The following is a 20,109-nucleotide window of genomic DNA, read 5'->3' as shown; positions in this document are numbered from 1 at the left end:
CTTGTCTCTTATTTACCCCTTTCTCTGCCACCCCCATTTCCCCCACTGGAACGTGAGCTGCGTGAGTGCAGGGCTTTAGTCGGCTCTCTTTATTGTTCTATCACCTGTGTTTGGGCCCTCGATGGCAGTATTTGTTGAGAAAAAAATAAGTGGAAAGACAATAATGGACACTGGATGATCTGTCTTGTAGCTAGAGGTTTGCTCCAGGTGGTTGCTACAGTCATTGTCTCTGTGTCTAAATACGCTTGTGTGTTCAATGTTCTCAACAAATGATCTGTTATCAAATGTTTCTGATGGGTTTAATTTTGTTCCACTAGTACTGCTGACTTGTTTTTTCCTTCCTTGACTTGCCTTTTCTTTTATTTAATACATCCTCCCTGATTGCTTATTGGCTGCTAGTCTTATGTCTAAATTTAAAGCACAACCATCACCTTTCATTTGTTTTAATTGGTGTCCTTCTAGTAGAGGCCTAACTGCATTCCCTTCTTTCCCCAGAGAATTACTTAATCCTTCCATCAGGGAATCTTCAGATTTTGAATGTATCTTTAGAGGACAAGGGATCATATAAATGTGCAGCTTTTAATCCTGTCACACATGAATTAAAAGTTGAACCCACTGGCCGAAAGCTTCTTGTGAATCGTAAGTATTTGGGAGAATAATGATCACTAGGAAGAGTCCTCAGGAACATTCCTTATAAAACCTTGGGAAATCAGAGTTCATTTTTCTTTCTGATCCTGTTTGCTTATCATAAGAAAGTCTTATGAAAAAATTAAATGCATAAATGCTTTATAGAATAGTACTGTACATGTTTTTAAAAGACAATGAATTTTTAGAAGAGAATTTTGGTCAAGGTTGACAGAGTGAAAAGCATATGGAAAACATGAGCCTTTGCTCAAATAAAAAGAAATTGTAGAGGAAATAGAGCTTTATATCAGTGTTAAATTGATGGCTAACTGCGAATTATGAAAAAATACTATCTTTTTCTCTTATCAGATTATGATAGCTGAACTGGGATAGAACCAATAGTCAAAGCACAACAAAGTAGTAGTTTCTGGACTTGCCAGAAATTCTACATTTCTAAACTGCTAATTTAGAAATAGTCCTAAAGGATCACAAAGTGTCTTGATTTTAATTCTCAGCTAAAAATGGTTTAGCTACCAAGTAGGACCTTGTAGTGTAAAGAATAATAAATGGGAAGATGGGAAGGCTCACAGATTGGCTAAGGAAGCGATTGGAAGTGAATATATAATAATAACAATTTTTCTTCTCTTCTTTTCCCAGGCCCTTCTTCAGATGATTTCCATATTCTTCACCCCACCCATTCCCAGGCATTGGCTGTCCTTTCTCATAGCCCTGTCACTCTGGAGTGTGTGGTGAGTGGGGTCCCAGCCTCTCAAGTGTACTGGCTGAAGGACGATCAGGACGCTCTCCTGGGAAGCAATTGGAGAAGGTTGTATTCTCATCTTGCCATAGATAGTATTGACCCAAAGGACTCTGGAAACTACTCTTGTGTAGTGGGAAACAAGTCTGGAGACATCAAACGTGTGACTTACATGGTTAATGTACTTGGTAAGATGTTATATATTAAATTGTTTTTCAAGTCAGGCTAATTTTCTGGTCTAAGTGATGTATGGAATGGGAGATCTCTTTGGGAACTATAAGTAAAATAGGGACAAGCTAGAAACACCTATGCCAGTAGTCAGAAAGGCCTGCTGAATTTGACAGTATTTCTTGGTGGCACAGAACATCTCACCTGGGATGTTCTTGGGTACCATACCTCCACTCTGGTTATATAATACAGAGCTTGTTTTTCCTTCCTAATGACATGGAGGGAAGAGATGGGAGTTCAATAGGATGGAAGATTCTGGGCTCTCTCAGTGTGTATTACCCAGTAATAGTAGCTAAGAGTGCTAACTAAAAAATGTCCTCTCAAAAAGAAATCTATTTCATATCATTTTCCCTTTTGGAATGCTTTCCTTGGATCTGGCTCATCAACCTTGCATTATTTCCACCTACATTTCTATATATACACTCTTTATCTCACAGCTTTTCCTTTCTTTTCTTCCAGCTACCTATCTCACTGTCACGTCTAGCAGCAAAAAATGTTTTCCTTTATCAAAACAGATTTTCATGAAAGCCAGAAAAGTAGGTAGTAAGTGGTTTCATAGTAAAAATAATTTTCATAAACTTCTGCATGTATTTATTTGCAATGATGGCCTGATGTAGGTAACATTGAAAATTAGGGAATGACAAGTGAGCTTTAAAGTGCAGTGATAGTCAGGTCTAGATTAATATGCAGAATCCTATAATTTGGCATATGTGATAAATGTTGGTAGATCATCTGCTTTGTCTAGGTTAAAGTGACTTGATGGACACTAAAGTTTTCTGCCCACTATACACCTAACCTTAAAGCAGAACTGATCATGGAAGGAATTTAACTTGAAAATAACAAATAAACATTCTTCTGTTTTGGCTCTTGTTCAGTGGGAAGTCCAGGGAAACTACTAATTTATACAAATCACCTGAAATAAATGCTCAGAGAAGCCAAGGGAGTGTGTGTGTGTGTGTGTGTGTGTGTGTGTGAATGTTGGCAGGAGTTAAGTGGGTGGAGAGATTTAGAAAAAGAGACATGACATATTAGTAACATACGGTTTATCCTATTAGTAGAAAGTTCAAAATATTTCTGATGTTTTTCTTGATGACCACAGCAGGTGAGAGAATGTGAGTAAACAATAAAATTTGGTTTCAACTAGTTATTGATAGAGGGAAGATTTTATGTGTATCATGTGATCATTTAAAGAAGTACCCCTTGAGGGCTGGAGTTTAATTTATATGTTCTATTTTCAGAAAATGCTTCAATTTCTAAAGGACTACAGGATCAGACAGTCTCTCTGGGTGCCACAGTACAATTCACTTGTGAGGTTCATGGGAACCCAACTCCAAACCGTACCTGGTTTCATAACGCACAGCCTGTTCATCCTTCCCCACGACACCTACCCACAGGAAACGGACTGAAAATCAGTGGTGTTACCCTGGAAGATTCTGGGCTGTATCAGTGTGTAGCAGATAATAGGATTGGATTTGCACAGTCTACTGGGAGACTTGAAATTATAAAAGGTAGGCATTTGGGTCCCCCAATCCTAGGAAGTTTCACTTTACAGATATGCTTTTCTTTTGGTTAAAAATTAAATCATTCTCACTACAAAAACATAATCCTATTACCATAACAGAACTATGCCCATTTTCCATGTTCCTTTCTAGCTGCAGGTAGGCATTTCCATGAAGAAGCAAATATGTGATCAACTTCATTTGAAAATTTTTTTGTATATATTTTTTTAAACATTACTACATAGTTTAAAAGTCATGTGATAAAAGTTTCTCATTCCTATTCCCTGGCCAACCATATTGCTTTTAGAACTAACTAGTTTCATCAGTTTCTTGAATATCCTTGAATGTACGTTTACGATCACTTACACATAATGTGTCTGTGTGCATTTAATAACATCTGGGAGTTTCCCCCCCCTACATGGTGGTAGTATTCTTTACCTTGAATTTTTCACTTAACAAATCTTGGACGTCTTCCCGTATTAAGGAGTGTTTCATTCCTTTTTTAGATTGCTACTTATTAGTATTCCATGATATGGTTATAATGATTTGACTAGTACTTTATTGGTGGCTATTTCTAATCTTTTGCTCTTTTAAGGAGCTCTATAATGAATGTCCTTCTGCATATATTATTTTACACGGGTGTGAATATCCATAAAATAAATACCTAGAAATGAACTTGCTGAATAAAAGCATTGGTAATTTGGATAAATATCACTGAGTTGCTCTGCAAAATTGTTACTGTTCTTCATACTCTTACCGACCAGCAACGTGTAACTGCCTGTTCTCCTCCTGTCTTCACCAAGGCAGGGTGTTGTCAATTGCTTTTTAAATCTTTGCCAATCTGATAGGCTAAAGAAACTACCTTTTGATCTATATTTCTTCTATTTTGAGTGAATCTGGCTTCTTTTCATATGTGTATGAGCCATTTGAATTTGCTTTCCCGTGTATTGACTATTTATTGTCTTTTGTCCATTTTAAGAATTAGACTGTTGGTCTTCTTTCTTGTGGATTGGTAGGAGTTCTTTATATATTAGGGAAATCAATCTTTTGTTTATGAATTATCAGTATTTCACAGATCAAAGAATCAGTGTCATGCAGACCCATTCTCTGACCTTGGTGCAATTATTTCAAAAGTTAAAATGCCACAGATCAAATTGTGCAGCGTATAGCAAAAATGGAACTTAGAAGGCAAGGTATAGCCTTAAATGCTTATAAAAGAAAATTGGTAAGACTGAAGATTCATGGTCTAAGTAAAATAACAGAAGAGATCTAGAGAAAGCATAAGAAAAGAAATAAAAATAAGAGCAGAAATCAATTGAATAGAAAAGGAAGATAACGTAGAGAGGATTAGTAAAGAAAAAGTTGGTTCTTTGTAAACTAATAAAATGGACAAATCTTTGGCAAAATACAAATAAACAATAGGAATAAAAAGTAAAAGTCTTATAGAGATTAAAAATAATAAGACAGGGATGAACTTTATGCCAACAATTTACACATCTAGACAGAAATGGACAAATTCTTAGGAAAGATACAACTTAGTAAGGCTGTGACCTAAAAGAAATTAAAAAGCCTGAATAGTCCTATACTATCAGAAGGAAAAGTCCTCCCACAGAGAAAATACCAGGCCAGCTGTTTTTTGTTTTTTTTTTGTTTTTTTTTTTAGATTTTATTTATTTATTCATGGTAGACATGGGGGGGGGGGTGGGCAGAGACACAGGCAGAGGGAGAAGCAGGCTCCATGGTGGGAGCCTGACGTGGGACTCGATCGTGGGACTCCAGGATCACGACCTGAACCAAAGGCAGGTGCTGAACTGCTGAGCCACCCAGGGATCCCTGCCAGCTGGTTTTATGGAGAGTTCTAATACACTTTCAAGTAATAGACCATTTCAAATATTACACAGACTCTTCCAGTGAAAAGTAAAAAATGGGAACTCTCCTGTTAGTATAATTTTCATTCTAAAATCACAAAAGAATGAAATAAGAAAGGAAAATTAAAGTTCAGTCTCATTTATGAACAAAGAGATGCAAAAATCCTATATAAAATAGGACAAGCCATCAGTATATACGAAAGGAAATGACTAAGGAGTCATCCCAGGAATCAGTCAGAAAACTTAAAGTGTCATTCATCCTTTTGATTGAATAAAGAAGAAAAACACTATGATTATATCAATAGAGGCAGAACAATTTGATACATTTCAGTGTCCATGTTAGATACTCTTTCTTTTTTAAAGATTATATTTATTTATTCATGAGAGACACAGACAGAGGGCTAGAGACACAGGTAGAGGGAGAAGCAGGCTCCCTGCAGGGAGCCTGATGTGGGACTCGATCCCAGGGCCCTGGGATCATGCCCTGAGCCAAAGGCAGATGCTCAACCACTGAGCCACCCAGGTGCCCCCATGTGAGGTACTCTTAGAAAAACAGAAATAGAAGAGAATGTTCTTAATTTGATAAAGAGTATCTAACAAAAACTTACAGGAAATGTCACTTTTAATGGTGAAATGTTGGAAACATTCTCTTTAGAATCTCTTATTTGTCATCATACTGAGATTCTAACCAGCACAGAATGACAAGAAAAATAAAATCTGTAAGGGCAAGAGAGAAAGAAACCAAATCATTATTAATGATTAATGTATAACTGTGATTATCAACACAGAGAATTCTCAAGTTGCTGGAAAATTACTAGAAATAATAAAAGCAATTAGCAAGATGGCTGGATGAAGACCAATAAACAAGAATCAATGTCTTTCTATATACCACTGTATATATTAGATTTCTCCAGAGAAACAAAATCAATAGGACATACAAGATAAAAATAAGAGGTGATTTATTATAGGCATTGGCTCACATGGTTATGGAAGCTGAGGAGTCTCATAGTCTGCTGTCTACAAACTGGAGAAGGAGGAAAGCCAGTAGTGTAATTATTTGTGGGGAGAAGGAGGGGCTGATGGTTTAAATCTTGACCAAAGTCCGAAGGCTGGAGAACCAGAAGTGCTGACGTCCAGTGTCCAAGAGCAGAAGAAGAGGGATCAGCTTAAGGAGAGAAAGAATTCACCTTTCCTCTGATTTTTCATTATGCGGAGCACTCAGCAGACTGGGTGGTGCTCATCCTTGTTGGGCAGTGCCATCTGCTAACCTCTTCTGGAAGCACTGTTGCAGACACATCCAGTTGTCTGGACCTCCCTTAGCCCAATTAAATTGACACGTAAAATTAACTATTATAACCAGCAACAACAGAAAATATAATTTCAAAGTCACCTTTTAATATTAGCAACATTCAGAGGACCTAGCTAACCTAGAAAGGTACACCAGTTGGTAGATACCAGAATTCAGTATTATATAGCTGTCAGATCTTTTCAAAAACTGTTCTGTAGATTCATGCAAGTCTAATTAAAATCCTATCAAAATATTTTGAGGATCTTGACAAATGATTCTGAAATTTATATGGAAGATCAAAGGCCCCAGAATAGCTAAGACATACTAAAAGAAGAAGAAAAAGAACATGGGGGACTCGTTTTTTTACAGAGATTAGTGTACAAAGATCTGTGGTAATTAAAATATATTGGTGTAGGAATACATAGACTCTTAGAACAAGACAGAGACTTCAAAAAGACACTTGCAGCTAAGGACTTGACATGGGTGGCATTGCAGATTAGCAAGAGGAGGATATTCATTTCAAGTTTTGATGTGGGACCATTGGCTATCAAAATGGAGAGAAAGAAATTAAATCTCTGACTTATAATGTATACAATTTCTTTTTTTTTTTTTAATTTTTTAATTTATTTATGATAGTCACAGAGAGAGACAGAGAGAGAGAGAGGCAGAGACATAGGCAGAGGGAGAAGCAGGCTCCATGCACCGGGAGCCCGATGTGGGATTCGATCCCGGGTCTCCAGGATTGCGCCCTGGGCCAAAGGCAGGCGCCAAACCGCTGCGCCATCCAGGGATCCCTACAAAGACAATTTCATAGTGGATTAGAGACCTATCCATGAAAGCCAAAATGGCAGATTAAAAAAAAAAAAAGATATTTATTTATTTATTTATTGAGCATGAGCAGGGGGAGGGACAGAGGGAGAGGAGAGAGAACCCCTAAGCAGACTCTGCTGAGCACAGAGCCTGTTGTGGGATTTGATCTCATGACTCTGAGATCATGACCTGAGCCAAAATCAAGAGTTGACTACTTAACCAACTGAGCTAATTTGACATCCGAAGATGGCAGTATTTTTATAGAAAATGTAGGAGAGTATCTATCTGATTGGGTTTCAAAACAAGACATTTGGGGCTCATTTAAAAAAAATTGTTACAACTACACTGAAATCAGAACATCCTTGTTATTTAAAGGATACCTTTACAAATGAAAAGCAATATACCATGAGAAGATACTAGTAACATATAGAACTAATAAAAGAATGGTATCTGGAATATGCAAAGAACTCTGAACCATTACAAAATAGATAAATGACCCCATGTACCAAAGGCGTTTCACAGAAGAGGAAAAATATCAGTGACCCAGGTGAAAAGATGTTCAACTTTGTTAGGACTCAGGGAAGTGCAGGTTATGACCAGTGAGACAGCATCTTACATTTGTTAAACTGGCAAAAATTTAGAAATCTAATCATACCAAATGTTATTTTTATCAAATGTAGGAAGTAGGACAAGAGGAAGAAAAGGGTGGAGTAAATGCCATTTGTAATCAATATTCCTTTGTAGGTGCACTTAAAAATAGTTCCAGGGGCACCTGGCAGTTAAGTGCCCAACTCTTGGTTCAGCTCAGGTCGTGATCTCATGAGTCATGAGATTGAGTCCCGTGTCCAGCTCTGCACTCAGTGTGGAATCTGCTTGAGTTTCTCGCTCCTTCTCCCTCTGCTCCTCCCCGTTGTGTGTGTGTGCGCGCTCTCTCTCTCTGAAATAAATTGATAAATCTTAAAAAAATAACTCAAGGCAATGAATATTTGGGGGCCAAAAGGAAAGAGAATTGATGTCACTGTAGTTTGGAGACAAAGTATTGTTCGTGTATATGGTAAGAGATACATTCTTCGGGCACCTGGGTGGCTCTGTGGTTGAGCATCTGCCTTTGGCTTAGGTTGTGATCCCGGGGTCTTGGGATCGAGTTCCACATCAGGTTCCCCGCAAGGGAGCCTGCTCATCCATCTGCTTTTGTCCTTGCCTCTCTCTCCTTGAATCTCTCATGGATAAATAAATAAAATTTAACAAAAGAAAAAAGAAATACGTTCATCAGCTTTTACTCAGAACGGGGTTCTCTCCTAGGATTTTTGTAATCAGATGTTTTCCCTGGAATTATTTTTTGTGAAGGAGTATTATTTTGTTTTATGCTACTTCACATTGTTTCCATGTTTAAAGTCTGGGGTTTTATTCTATACTTGTAGTGGTCAGATGTGTATAGAATACATATTGGAAAGCTCTCAACACATTCCTTTGTATTCATTCCTTTTTTTCTTGAAGGACGAGAAGTCTAAGTAGGAAATGTCTAGGAGTCTACAATGATGAATTCTACTTTCTTTTCTTTTTCTTTAAATATTTCATTTATTCATGAGAGACACAGAGAGAGACAGAGAGACAGAGAGAGGTAGAGACACAGGCAGAGGGAGAACCAGGCTCCATGCAGGAAGCCCAACGTGGAACTTGATCCCAGATCTCCAGGATCATGCCCTGGGCTGAAGGCGGTGCTAAGCCACTGAGCCACCCGGGCTGCCCTGAATTCTACTTTCTGTGGACAGTTTTACTTGCTAAAAGTTGAGAAGGGAGCTAACGAGGAGAGAGTTATTTCTTTTTTAAATTACTGTTATCATTATTGTCTCCCTGTTTGCATGTGACTATGCAAACACTGTTCTTTCAATGAATGAATGTGTTCTTTGTACTGTTGTGCATGTAAAACATTGTTTAGATCGTAACTAGATTTATGGTGGGGCTCATTTCACCAAGTGTGTGTGTGTGTGTGTGTGTGTGTGTGTGTATTGAATCATGATGTGTACCTGCAGCTAAGGTTTTATGTCGATTATACTTCAATTAAAAAAAAAACACTGTTAAGGAACACATGGATAAAAGATGCCTGTAAGACTGCTACTTGGACATGACATTGAGAACAGTTATGCAATAAAATGAGTTTATATACTTTTGCACTATGGATACAACAATGTTCTTATTTTTTTGTGTTTGTGAATTACTTTTTTAATAGACAGTGGACTCAAGCCAGTTATAATTACAGCACCAGCAAGTGCAAAGGTGGTAGATGGAGACTTTGTTACTTTGTCCTGCAATGCCACCGGAGTGCCAGTCCCCGTCATGCGTTGGTATGACCGGCATGGGTTGATAACCAGCCATCCATTGCAAGTGCTTAGATCTAAATCCCGGAAATCACACTTACGGCCTGGGGGCTTTGACCTGGAGCCTGTCTACTTCATCATGTCCCGAGCTGGCTCAAGCTCTCTGTATATTCAGGCTGTCACTCAGGAGCATGCTGGGAAATACACCTGTGAAGCCACAAATGAACATGGCACCACACAGTCAGAGGCAGTCCTCACAGTTGGTGAGTTGCCATTAGTTCTTTTTCTCAGGTGATTAGCTTCCTCTGATAGTAGGGGAGGAAGTGCTTTGAAGTATGTTATTTTCATGAGTCCAGCAATCTCTAAATATATATATGGTTTCCTGACGATAGTGAAATATAGAACTCTAGTGTTTGGTATTTGGCCTTAACAAGACCCAGATGAACCTTAATGTCCATTTCTGATCTTTTTGTTAGGGTTGTAGTTGTCCTGTGGACAGCTCTCATGTGGGAGCAAGCCCAAGTTATGACCTCTTTTCATGATTAATGCTTTTGGTTTTCTAAGCTACTGAAAGTGGTCGTTGCAGACATTTTTCGGGTGAGCCCTTGATAGATACAGAATCCAAAGTCTAAAGAGTTGGTTTTCATTGAGAAAGAATCACGGTGCTAACAGTACCTCTCACCAAAGTTATTTTTCTAATGGGATGTGTAACATTAATTCTTGATATTCTCCTGATTCTTGGTGAAGATGTCTTAAAAGTTTTATGCAGTTTTTGAAGTACTAATATATAGAGTATCAATATTATTAAATGAATTCAAATTCAAATTCAGACCTTATGTCAGTGAGTATTTAGAGCAGCATTCCCCAGCAGGTAGTTGAGTAGAGACTGTCACCTTATTTGTCATGCAAGAGGTGGAGAATCATAGAGCAGAATTGTCCTTAGTTTTGGCAACTGAGGTCCCCGCCTTGGGCTGCTGCCTTAGAAGGCTTCGTGCGGCTTTCTTCTGCCTGGGTCCTCAGATCCCACAGGTCACATAGTCCATGGGGTTAAGGGGTTGTGCTTACCCAGAGCCTGGAACCCACGTTCCTCTTTCTATATAGCAGGACTGAGTTTTTGGAATCCCTTGCTTTAATTAGTTCACAGTCTAGTTCCACACAGCTCTTTCTCCCTGGCCTATCCTCCAGAGTGTAGGCCACACCCCTGGTATGCCAGTACCCTTAAGCCAGAAGAGTAGCCAAGGGGTGGTCTTTTGCACAGGAGTGAAGGTGAAGTGGACAGAGGTTGGATGTGTACACATGTTTCTATTCATATGTGCACAAGGACCCTCTAGCTCTAGATGAAGCTGAAGGTTGGAAGAGAAGTGGGGAAGGCCAAGGACTTCCATTTATATTCTTGTGCTACTCTGAATGCTAGAGGTGGGAATGATGTGGCGGTTAAGCAGGTAGGCGGGGTTAGACTCCTGGCTCTGCCACTTAGGAGCTTTGAGAGACCTGGGGCAAACCATGGAACTCGTCTGTGCTTGTTCCTCCATCTGCGTAACAGGGATAGTGAAGGCCTTACTCACCAGATAGATGTGAGAATTTAAGAAATTAATATGTGTGAAGTGTTTAGATTGGTGTCTGGCAATAGAAATCCTTCAGTAAATTCTAAGTATTAGGTTATAATTATTACTATCTAATTATTATCTAATGATGATTTATCCCATGTAGTGGTTAGGGAAGGAAGAAATACTGATTTTGGTCATCTGAAGAATCCTCAAACAGGGGCGCCTGGGTGGTTGAGCATCTGACTTTGCCTCAGGTCGTGATCTTGGGATCGAGCCCCATATTGGGATCTCCACTCGGTGGGGAGCCTGCTTCTTCCTCTCCTTTTGCCCCTTCTGCTGTGTGCACGCTTGCACGTGCTCTCTCTCTCAAAAGAATGAATAAATAAATAAATCTTTAATAAGTAAATACTCACTGACATAAGGTTTGAATTTGAATTAAGTAAAATTTGAATTACTTTTAATAATATTGATACTCTACATACTGGTACTTTAAAACTCTCAAACAAGTGAGTAAAATCTTTAAAAAAAATGAATCATCAAATAAAGAAGGTGGGTGAGTGTTGTATAAATTTATACATATGTGTAAATGTGTGTGTATGTACACCTGTGTGTGTTTATTTTATGATTTATGTATTTAAGATTTTACTTATTAGAATGAGAATGAGTGATGGGGAAGGGGGTGGAGAGAGAGAGAGAGAGTGAAGAGCAGACTTTCTGCTAAGCAGGGAGCCTGATGTGGGGGGCTCCATCCCAGGACCTGGAGATCATGACCTGAGCTGAAGGCAGATGTTTAACTGAGCCACCCAGGCGGCCCCATGAGTGTGTTTATATATCCACTCTGCCAAGCAAAAATAAGAGTGGCTCTACTCAAAATTGTTAACTGTAAGACAGGTGTAACCCAGGCAGTGCTTGGTTAGTTTTTGGCTGAAGTGATTGCTTCCTGTACATATAGCATAGCAGGAGGGATAGATGTGATAGTCATAGCTGATGGAACTAGGTATTTTGTCTAACTTCAGATCTATGAAAGATCTGAATCTTTTAGAAGATACGTAAGCTAACTTGTTTAGGTTAGAACTTTTTAGATCTTTAAGATCTGCCCCCCCTGCAGAATTTTATAAATCTTTATAAATTCTATAAATCTGGGATCCCTGGGTGGCGCAGCGGTTTGGCGCCTGCCTTTGGCCCAGGGCGCGATCCTGGAGACCCGGGATCGAATCCCACGTCAGGCTCCCGGTGCATGGAGCCTGCTTCTCCCTCTGCCTGTGTCTCTGCCTCTCTCTCTCTCTCTGTGACTATCATAAATAAATTAAAAAAAAAATTCTATAAATCTTGATTAATACCACTTTCGTGTATAGTAAGTAACCCCATTACCTACATCCTATCTCAGTGGTCCTGCATTTCCTCTTTTGCATGGTCTATAATTATTAAGGTGCAGGCAAGTTTATTGAAGCTCACAATACGTAACAACCCACTTCTTTTTACAGGAGTCTGAGCCCTATTAAATTTCTAGCATACTGAGAGCTATTTACCTTGTTTTTTTTTGTGAGGAGGGGAGTAAGCAAGGTCAAAGAGAGAGATGACTACTCCCCTCCCCTCCTTTTTTCTTTCCAGAGACCTTGGGTTTTGAGGTCTTGGATGTACAAATATTTGTAGAGTGGGTTGTAACTCTTCAGCACTATAATGGGAGTTGGCCTGGGATAGTCCGGGAGGGGTGACTGCTATGAGTGGTCACAGTGGGAATCGCTTTGACAAGTTTGGTTATATTCCTTGTTTAATTAGTTTCGACTCAGAGTCATTAAGCTCATTGCCATAGTTAGAGCACTTAGAAAAGCAGAGTTTTATCAATCTCTTTTTCATCTCAAAAAGCATTCTACCTTTAAAAATGCTCACTCACAGAGTTGTTTTGAAGATGAGTTGAAATAATGTATATTAAACAAACTTTTGAAAGAAGCACCTAGGTCTCATACATTGTGTCTCGTATCTTGTGAGCACTCAAGATATAGCATTGAAAATAGAGGGAAAGGAATTGAATCTTCTTCTTCTTCTTCTTCTTCTTCTTCTTCTTCTTCTTCTTCTTCTTCTTCTTCTTCTAAGATTTTACATATTCATGAGAAACACAGAGAGAGGCAGAGACATAGGCAGAGGGAGAAGCAGACGTCTCACAGGGAGCCTGATGTGGGACTCGATCCCAGGACCCCGGGATCATGCCCTTGGCTGAAGGCAGACACTCAACCACTGAGCCACCCAGGCATCCCTTGAATCCCCTTCTTAATAAAAGTTACAGAGAAGTCTCATTGCATCCTGAATAGCAGAAGTAGGATTTTGACCCTGGTACGGTTAGACCCCGGCTGTAGCATGAATTTGTCTCATGCCTCTGTATAAATTGAGGCATCTGGTCTTTAAACTCTTGTGCAGCCACATACCACTTCCCAGTGGTAACCAGCCCAGAGGATCCATGAAACTGCTAATGATAAAAAGGTCATTCTCCACTACCCTGAGCCACAGCTAATTACCAGCACTTCCTCGAGTCCATCTGTCCGTGGCAGCAGGCACCAGCTCACACCCTTCACAGCCAGCCCACGTTCTGACTCACTAGGTAAACACGGCTGCTCCAGGAGCAATATTTTGCAGTTGGTCTCAGTGAACTTAATTAGTTTTCTCCTATACTATTTTCTCATGCCTTTTTGTTTTCTTTAATGGGAAGGACGCATCTGGGACACCTTTTCTTTTTTAAATAGAGAACTGACCTTACACTGTTGGCTGTGTCTTTTGTTGCTTCTCCCCTAAACTGCAGTGATTGTCCTAAAAACACACCCACCTTTTTTTTTTTTTGAATTTATTTTTAACCAGGAATCTGACCTCATTGTGCAGAAGAAACGCTTTCGCATTGTTTCCTCTGCTCCCCCCCCCCCCCCAACAACCCTTCCACAGACGTGGTCAAAAATAGGAGACCTTTTTGTTGCCAGTGTGAATAGCACTTTAGAGAAACCAAGCTGTCAGTGCTTAGGTTTCATGGTGCTGGCGGCATACTTGTTTTCATAGACCGCTCTCTCATTTTTGACAGCAGCACCACTCACGTTCTTCTGCTAGCTATTGTCACCATCTCCCAGAACCCTGATTTCTTCATCTGCAAAAGTGGGAATATTACTATCTACCTAAGAAAGTTGTTTTGAGAATTTAATGCGATCATATTCATTAAGTCTAGCACAATGCTTGGCACGTAATATGTGCTCAGTACATTTACTGAGGATTTACGCAAGCTATTTATTTTTTCAGTGCAAAAAAAAAGTATTTTTCCCTTCTCTTGTGTTCTGAATGCTTTTAGTATTAAGACTGTCAGCTTGTTTTATTTTTCTTTAGATTGACAATTTCTTTCTTTTTTCCCTCTTATTTGTTTCTTTTTTTAAAAAAAAATACTAGGTTGGCAGTTTCTTAAGCCAACCTTCAGTTCTATCCAGAAAGAGGGCTTACTTTGGAAATAAGTAAACTCTTCTTTTATCTTTGCTAGTCTTGTTTCATTTCTTTCCTCTTGTTGAATATAAATTGTTTTGCTTGTGGGATAAGTATTTTAGTTATCCAACAGCCCCCTTTTGTTTATTTTTTTGAAAGATTTGTTTATTTGAGAGAGAGCAAGAGCAAGAGAGAGCACAGGCAGGAGGAGGGGCAGAGAGAGAGAGGCAGACTTCCCGCTGAGTGTGGAGCCCAATGGAGGGCTTGATCTCAGGACCTGAGATTGTGTCCCTGAGATCATGACCTGAGCTGAAAGCAAGAGTTGGATGCTAAACTGACTGAGCCACCCAGGCTCCCCTCCAGCAACCCCTCTATTAACTCTTGCAGTTCTGTGGGCTAACTGGATGCAGCTAGGCAATTCTGCTGGCCTTGCTTTGAGTCTCTTATGCTGTTGCGATCAGTTGGCACCTGGGGCTAGAACAGCCAAAGTGGCTTTACTCCCATGTGTGGCGCTTTTGTGAAGGCTGGAATCACCACCTGCCTGCCCTTCCTTCCCTTCATCCCCCCACACCCATGTAGTCTCTCTACATGGCTAGCTGGGATGTCTGTATGCGGCAACACTGAAGTAGAAGTACTAGGCCTTCTTAAGATTCAAGGCTGGAAGAACACAGTCTTACTTCTGCCTTCCCAAGGAAATGTATCGCTTCATCACCAACTGGAGTTAAGGCTCTGTGTTCTCCAACTTAAAATCTAAGTTCCAAGTTTAACTTGGAAGTTAAACTAGCAAATTATTGTAAAAGGGAAGACTAGTGTAGAGTGAGGAAAAATAACATCCTTCAGATCGCTAAGCTACTGCATCATATAATTGATTTTTCCTTTTATTTAAATTCAGTGTGCCAAAATTTAGCGTCACACCCAGTGCTCATCCCATCAAGTGCCCTCCTCAGTGCCCATCACCCAGTTACCCCATCCCCCCACCCACTTCCCCATCTGCAACTCTTTGCTCATTTCCCAGAGTTAGGAGTCTCTCATGGTTTGTCTCCCTCTCTAACTTTTCCCACTCAGTTCTCCTCCTTTCCCTTATGGTCCCATTCAATATTCCTTATATTCCACGTATGAGTGAGACCATATGATGATTGTCCTTCTCCAATTGACTTATTTCTCTCAGCGTAATACTCTCCAGTTCCATCCATGTTGATATAAATGGTAGGTATTCATCCTTTCTGATGGCTCAGTAATATTCCATTGTATATAGATACCACATCTTCTTTTTCAATAAGAGGTTGCTCCTGGAGGTTAAATTAGATGTTTCCATGAATTACAAATTGAAGTGTTACCTGTTTTCAGTCCCAGGGCTCAGATTCTCCGTATCCACATGGGCAGTTCGATCGCTGTGTAGAAGGCACTGAGATGATGAATTTCCTCAAGCTCTCTCTTCTCTCTTTCTCTTTCTCCCCTCTTCTGCAGTTCCTTTTGAAACAAACACAAAAGCAGAAACAGTTACACCTTCCGATCCTCCTCAGAATGATAAAGGAGATAATACAGAAGCTGGACTATTGAGCTCGTTTCCAGTGAAGGAACGCTCCAGTGCGGTGGACTCAGCACCAGAGAAAAATGCGAGTGGTGCCTCCATCCCTGATGCCCCCATCATTCTGAGCCCTCCCCAGACCTACACATCCGATACCTACAACCTGGTCTGGAGGGCGGGGAAGGATGGTGGGCTGCCCATCAATGCCTATTTCGTGAAGTATCGAAAGGTAATGTCCTCTCATTTATCAGCTTTCTCTTCACACACCTTGACATTGTGTGTATAACATGTGCTTATTATCTTTGACATTTATGGAGCAGCAGGAAATAGAATAGCAGTGTTCCAGGGCTGTGACTTTGGGGGAGCCATCCTAGCAATCATGCTGGAGTTACCAGTCTTAAAAATATAAGCAGTAAGAATGTAGTATATATAATTTCTCCCAAAATAGAAATTCCAAGAACCTAGTGACTTCTTGACATTTCTTTTCTTTCTTCTTTCTTTCTTTCTTTCTTTCTTTCTTTCTTTCTTTCTTTCTTTCTTTCTTTCTTTCTTCTTTCTTTCTTTCTTTCAAGATTTTATTTGTTTATTTGAGAGACAGAGAGAGAGAAAGAGCAGCAGACTCCCTGCTGGGCTTGATCCCAGGACCCAGAGATCATGACTTGAGCCGAAGGCAGATGCCCAACCGACTGAGCCACCCAGGCGCCCCTTGACATTTCTTATCAAACATTTTAACCCGTTGGGTGTAAAGCTCCAGAGCCTACTTTTTAAAAAGTCCTCCCTTCCCTTTCTGAGAGAGTAAAATACAGTTCATCTAGCAAATAAAGCAGTTTCTTATTAGAAACACTGAACAAAGTCCTCAGGCATAATCTCTGACAATTATTTTGATTTCAAGTTGTCTTCTTCATTGTACTTGGATCTTACATTGTTTGGTGATTTATTGGTTTAATCTTAATCCTCTCGGTTGATTTTTCAGTGTTTCCCCTCCAGAGGCTTATATTAAAGCAAAATGAGAAAATCTCCTCTGTTTAATGAGACTAGTAAATGAACAAAAGATGCTCTCATATTTAAAATACTTTTTCTTTGTCCAAGACATTTTGGTACCCATCATTTAATAGTAATATTTTTAATATCTGGAAAAACTAACATGGTGATATTTGAAAGTTTATTCACTGTTTCTAACCTGATGATTCTGGATGAAGAAATTTTCACTGGGATTCTTACCAACACAAAAACTTCTATGCGATGTCGTTCTCTGGTTTCCATTAACTAAGACATAGCATATTGGATCTTTTTAAAATTTATTTCCTCTAGTGCATGTGCAAAGTGTCGAGACATGAAGAATGCTGGAAATATATAATGCATAATTATGTAATTCAAATATGCATACATATTCTAATTTATTATATATTATCATTAATACAGATTATTATATACTTGTTTTATGCTCTTATTAGCCCAGTAAGAAAGGAGTATTGTTTCCTTTACTAGTAAAGGAAGCAAACTCTGGGAGATGAGATAACTCACTTTAGGCTATAAATTAGTGGTAAAAATAGCAGAGATAGGAGTCTTTTTATTCCTGAAAATTCCTAAGTTCTTGCTACACATCTCCTTAGATTAAATGTTATTCCTTTTTTACTTCCAGAGCTTTATTCCATACCAAAATTTATCTAGAATTGAAGATTTTCTTAGATTTGAATGGAAGGTTCCTCTGCTCTTAACCTATTCTGTTTTAATGGCTTTTCTCTGGAGTAGCTAGATGATGGAGTTGGCCTGGTGGGAAGCTGGCACACGGTTCGAGTTCCAGGAAGTGAAAATGAGCTCCATTTAACAGAACTGGAGCCATCTAGTCTCTATGAAGTTTTGATGGTAGCAAGAAGTGCAGCAGGTGAAGGGCAACCTGCCATGCTTACCTTCCGAACGAGCAAAGGTGAGTATAATCTTCCTTAAGAGGAGTGAGCTCGCTGGCTTGATGTCCCTTTATTAGTAAATGTCCTTTTGGGTCATGGAGATTCTTATATATAATTTCATTAAAAATTTTTATTGTAGTGCTTTTTTTGGCCATGCATGTTGTATTATTCCATCCCATCAATGTTCAATAAATATTTTGGGGAATTCATGGTATGTAAGGCATTAGAGTAGGTAATGCAGGGAAAACAAAGATGATCAAGACAGGATCCATCCTAATGGTGCTTTTGCTTTGCCAAGAAGGGTAAGACACATAAATAAATACCAACCATAAGGCAAGACTTCAGTTCCTCTAATATTTACAGGATGCCTTCTGTGTGCTAGGCAATAAACAAAATAGACAAAACTCCTTGCCCTTGCAAAATAGATATAACTCATGGAGCTTATATTCTAGTTGGGAGAGACTTACCCCTAAGTTAGAAGTACAGTAAAAAGTTATGAGCACTGATAAGAGAAATAAGTTACGGAGTGGATATAAGAAGTATTTGGGAGTAGCAGTTGTCACAATTTAAGCCAGGTGGCCAGAGAAGTCCTCAGCAGTCAACAGTGGAACAGAATGTCAAGGATGAAGTGAAAAGCCATGTGGCTATCTGGGGAAAGAACATCCCTGCTGAGAGAGTAGCAGGTGCAGAGACCCCAGGGTGGAGTGTGCTTGGTGTACCCTAGGAACACTGAAGGTGCCATTATGAAAGAAGCAAAGAGAGGAGGCTGTAGGGAGAAAGCTCAGGGAGATGACAGAGTGGCCAGACCACATAGTGCCTTGCCTACCCTGCAAGGACATTGACTGAGAGTAAAATACAGTTAATCTAGCAAATAAAGCAGTTTCTGAGCTGAAAGCATTGGAAAGTTTGAGCTGAGTTGTGACACTATCTACTGTATGCTTCAACGGGAGACTGGCTGTAGGGTAAAGATAGACTGGAATAGGGCAAAGGTGTCAGCAAAGAAGCCAAAATATACAAGTAAAAGACTTAGAAAATGTCAGAGAAGTACAAAAAAGGGATGTTCTTTCTGTGGGGTAACTTGTTGAGGGTACGCTTGATTGAAAGATGCCATTATAGCTTGGCCAGAAATGGACAAAAAGATCAGTGAGCAGAGAGGGGACTTGGGTGGAAGACTATTTTAGTATGGCATGAAAATAAAAAGGTATGATCAAGAAGAAATTTATTTATTGGCTTTTGGAAAAGACCCTTTCATGCTAATTACTGAGTGTAGCTAGAAAAATAATGAGTATTTCTTATTTGAACTGTATTTTGGGTTAATTTGCATGATCATTCCGCAGTTGTTTGTAGAATCTGACCTATAAATACTGACTAATAGGCAAGTATTTCAGTTTTATGATAATACCCATTTTCACTTTTTGCCTCTTGGGATTTTAAAACTCAACATAATAATTTCCCCAAAAAGAAACAGAAGCTCTTTAAGCATGAGTTTTATTTTTTAGAATTAAGAAATAGGTACAGTAAGAAGAAAAATGGGTGAATAGTTTGCAAGCCTTTACTCTCGTCGTTTGGCTTTTTTTACATGTGGTGTTTATTCTGTGTGTAAATTAAAATTACCTTGATGAAGAAAGACCCATTTTCATTTTTCCTTAAAGCTACTGAAAAAGACAAAGTGATTTTTAAGGTCAGTTCCTCAAACTAAGTATTTACAACGTAGGTGTTAAATTTAGCTAGTCTCTGTAATAGAGAAGTTCTTATACCTATATACCAGTTGAGTTTTGTAGTTTTTCTTACTCTGCATATTCACAGAAGTTTATGTTGCAGTATATGAGTATATGTCTTCTAACTTTTCTAGAAAAAACAACCTCATCAAAAAACACCCAGGCATCCTCTCCACCCATGGGCATCCCTAGGCGCCCTGTTGTTTCAGAGACTGTGGACAACTTTGGAGTGGTGCTTACAGATTCATCCAGGCATAGTGGAGGTAGAGTGGAGAATCTTCATTTTATTGATTTTGTTTGTTTACAAATGTAACTGACGTGTTTCAAATTATTGGGGGGATGGAGTGGAAGAGGGTGTTTGTCATTCAGATTATAGCCTATCATATAGATCTTCCAGGTCCAATTTCAACCATTTTTTTAATGCCCTATATTCAAATCTCGGTAACTCAGTGTCATGATTGGTGTTTATGGTAATAAACTCAGGTTCAAAATGTTCTGGTACTTAGGTTTTATCACTCATAAAAAAGATTTTTCTGTTTCCTCTCTGGCGAGGAAACCAAATTTATA

At 39.2% G+C, this 20,109-nt stretch overlaps 1 protein-coding gene across 8 annotated transcripts in view; it reads left to right on the top strand.

Annotated features, from left to right (window-relative positions):
* CDON (cell adhesion associated, oncogene regulated) overlaps positions 1 to 20,109 on the top strand; it is a 99,260-nt gene that overhangs the window by 40,842 nt on the left and 38,309 nt on the right. For 7 of the 8 annotated variants that reach the window (XR_013377095.1, XR_013377092.1, XR_013377093.1 and 4 more), the window contains 7 exons: positions 496 to 639; positions 1,282 to 1,569; positions 2,848 to 3,117; positions 9,305 to 9,655; positions 15,857 to 16,146; positions 17,670 to 17,844; positions 19,677 to 19,805. Coding sequence is in view for 4 of the 8 variants with exons in the window: in XM_077894102.1 (XP_077750228.1) it covers positions 496 to 639; positions 1,282 to 1,569; positions 2,848 to 3,117; positions 9,305 to 9,655; positions 15,857 to 16,146; positions 17,670 to 17,844; positions 19,677 to 19,805 (1,647 nt within the window). In the remaining 4 variants the exon portion in view is untranslated. The remainder of the gene's footprint in view (positions 1 to 495; positions 640 to 1,281; positions 1,570 to 2,847; positions 3,118 to 9,304; positions 9,656 to 15,856; positions 16,147 to 17,669; positions 17,845 to 19,676; positions 19,806 to 20,109) is intronic. The other variant, XM_077894106.1, reaches the window with a different exon arrangement.

The sequence above is a fragment of the Canis aureus genome, chromosome 3 (assembly GCF_053574225.1).
Source record: "Canis aureus isolate CA01 chromosome 3, VMU_Caureus_v.1.0, whole genome shotgun sequence".
Lineage (NCBI taxonomy): Eukaryota > Metazoa > Chordata > Mammalia > Carnivora > Canidae > Canis > Canis aureus.
The sequence above is the reverse complement of the archived record's forward strand: the minus strand, read 5'-3'. Positions and strand labels throughout refer to the sequence as shown.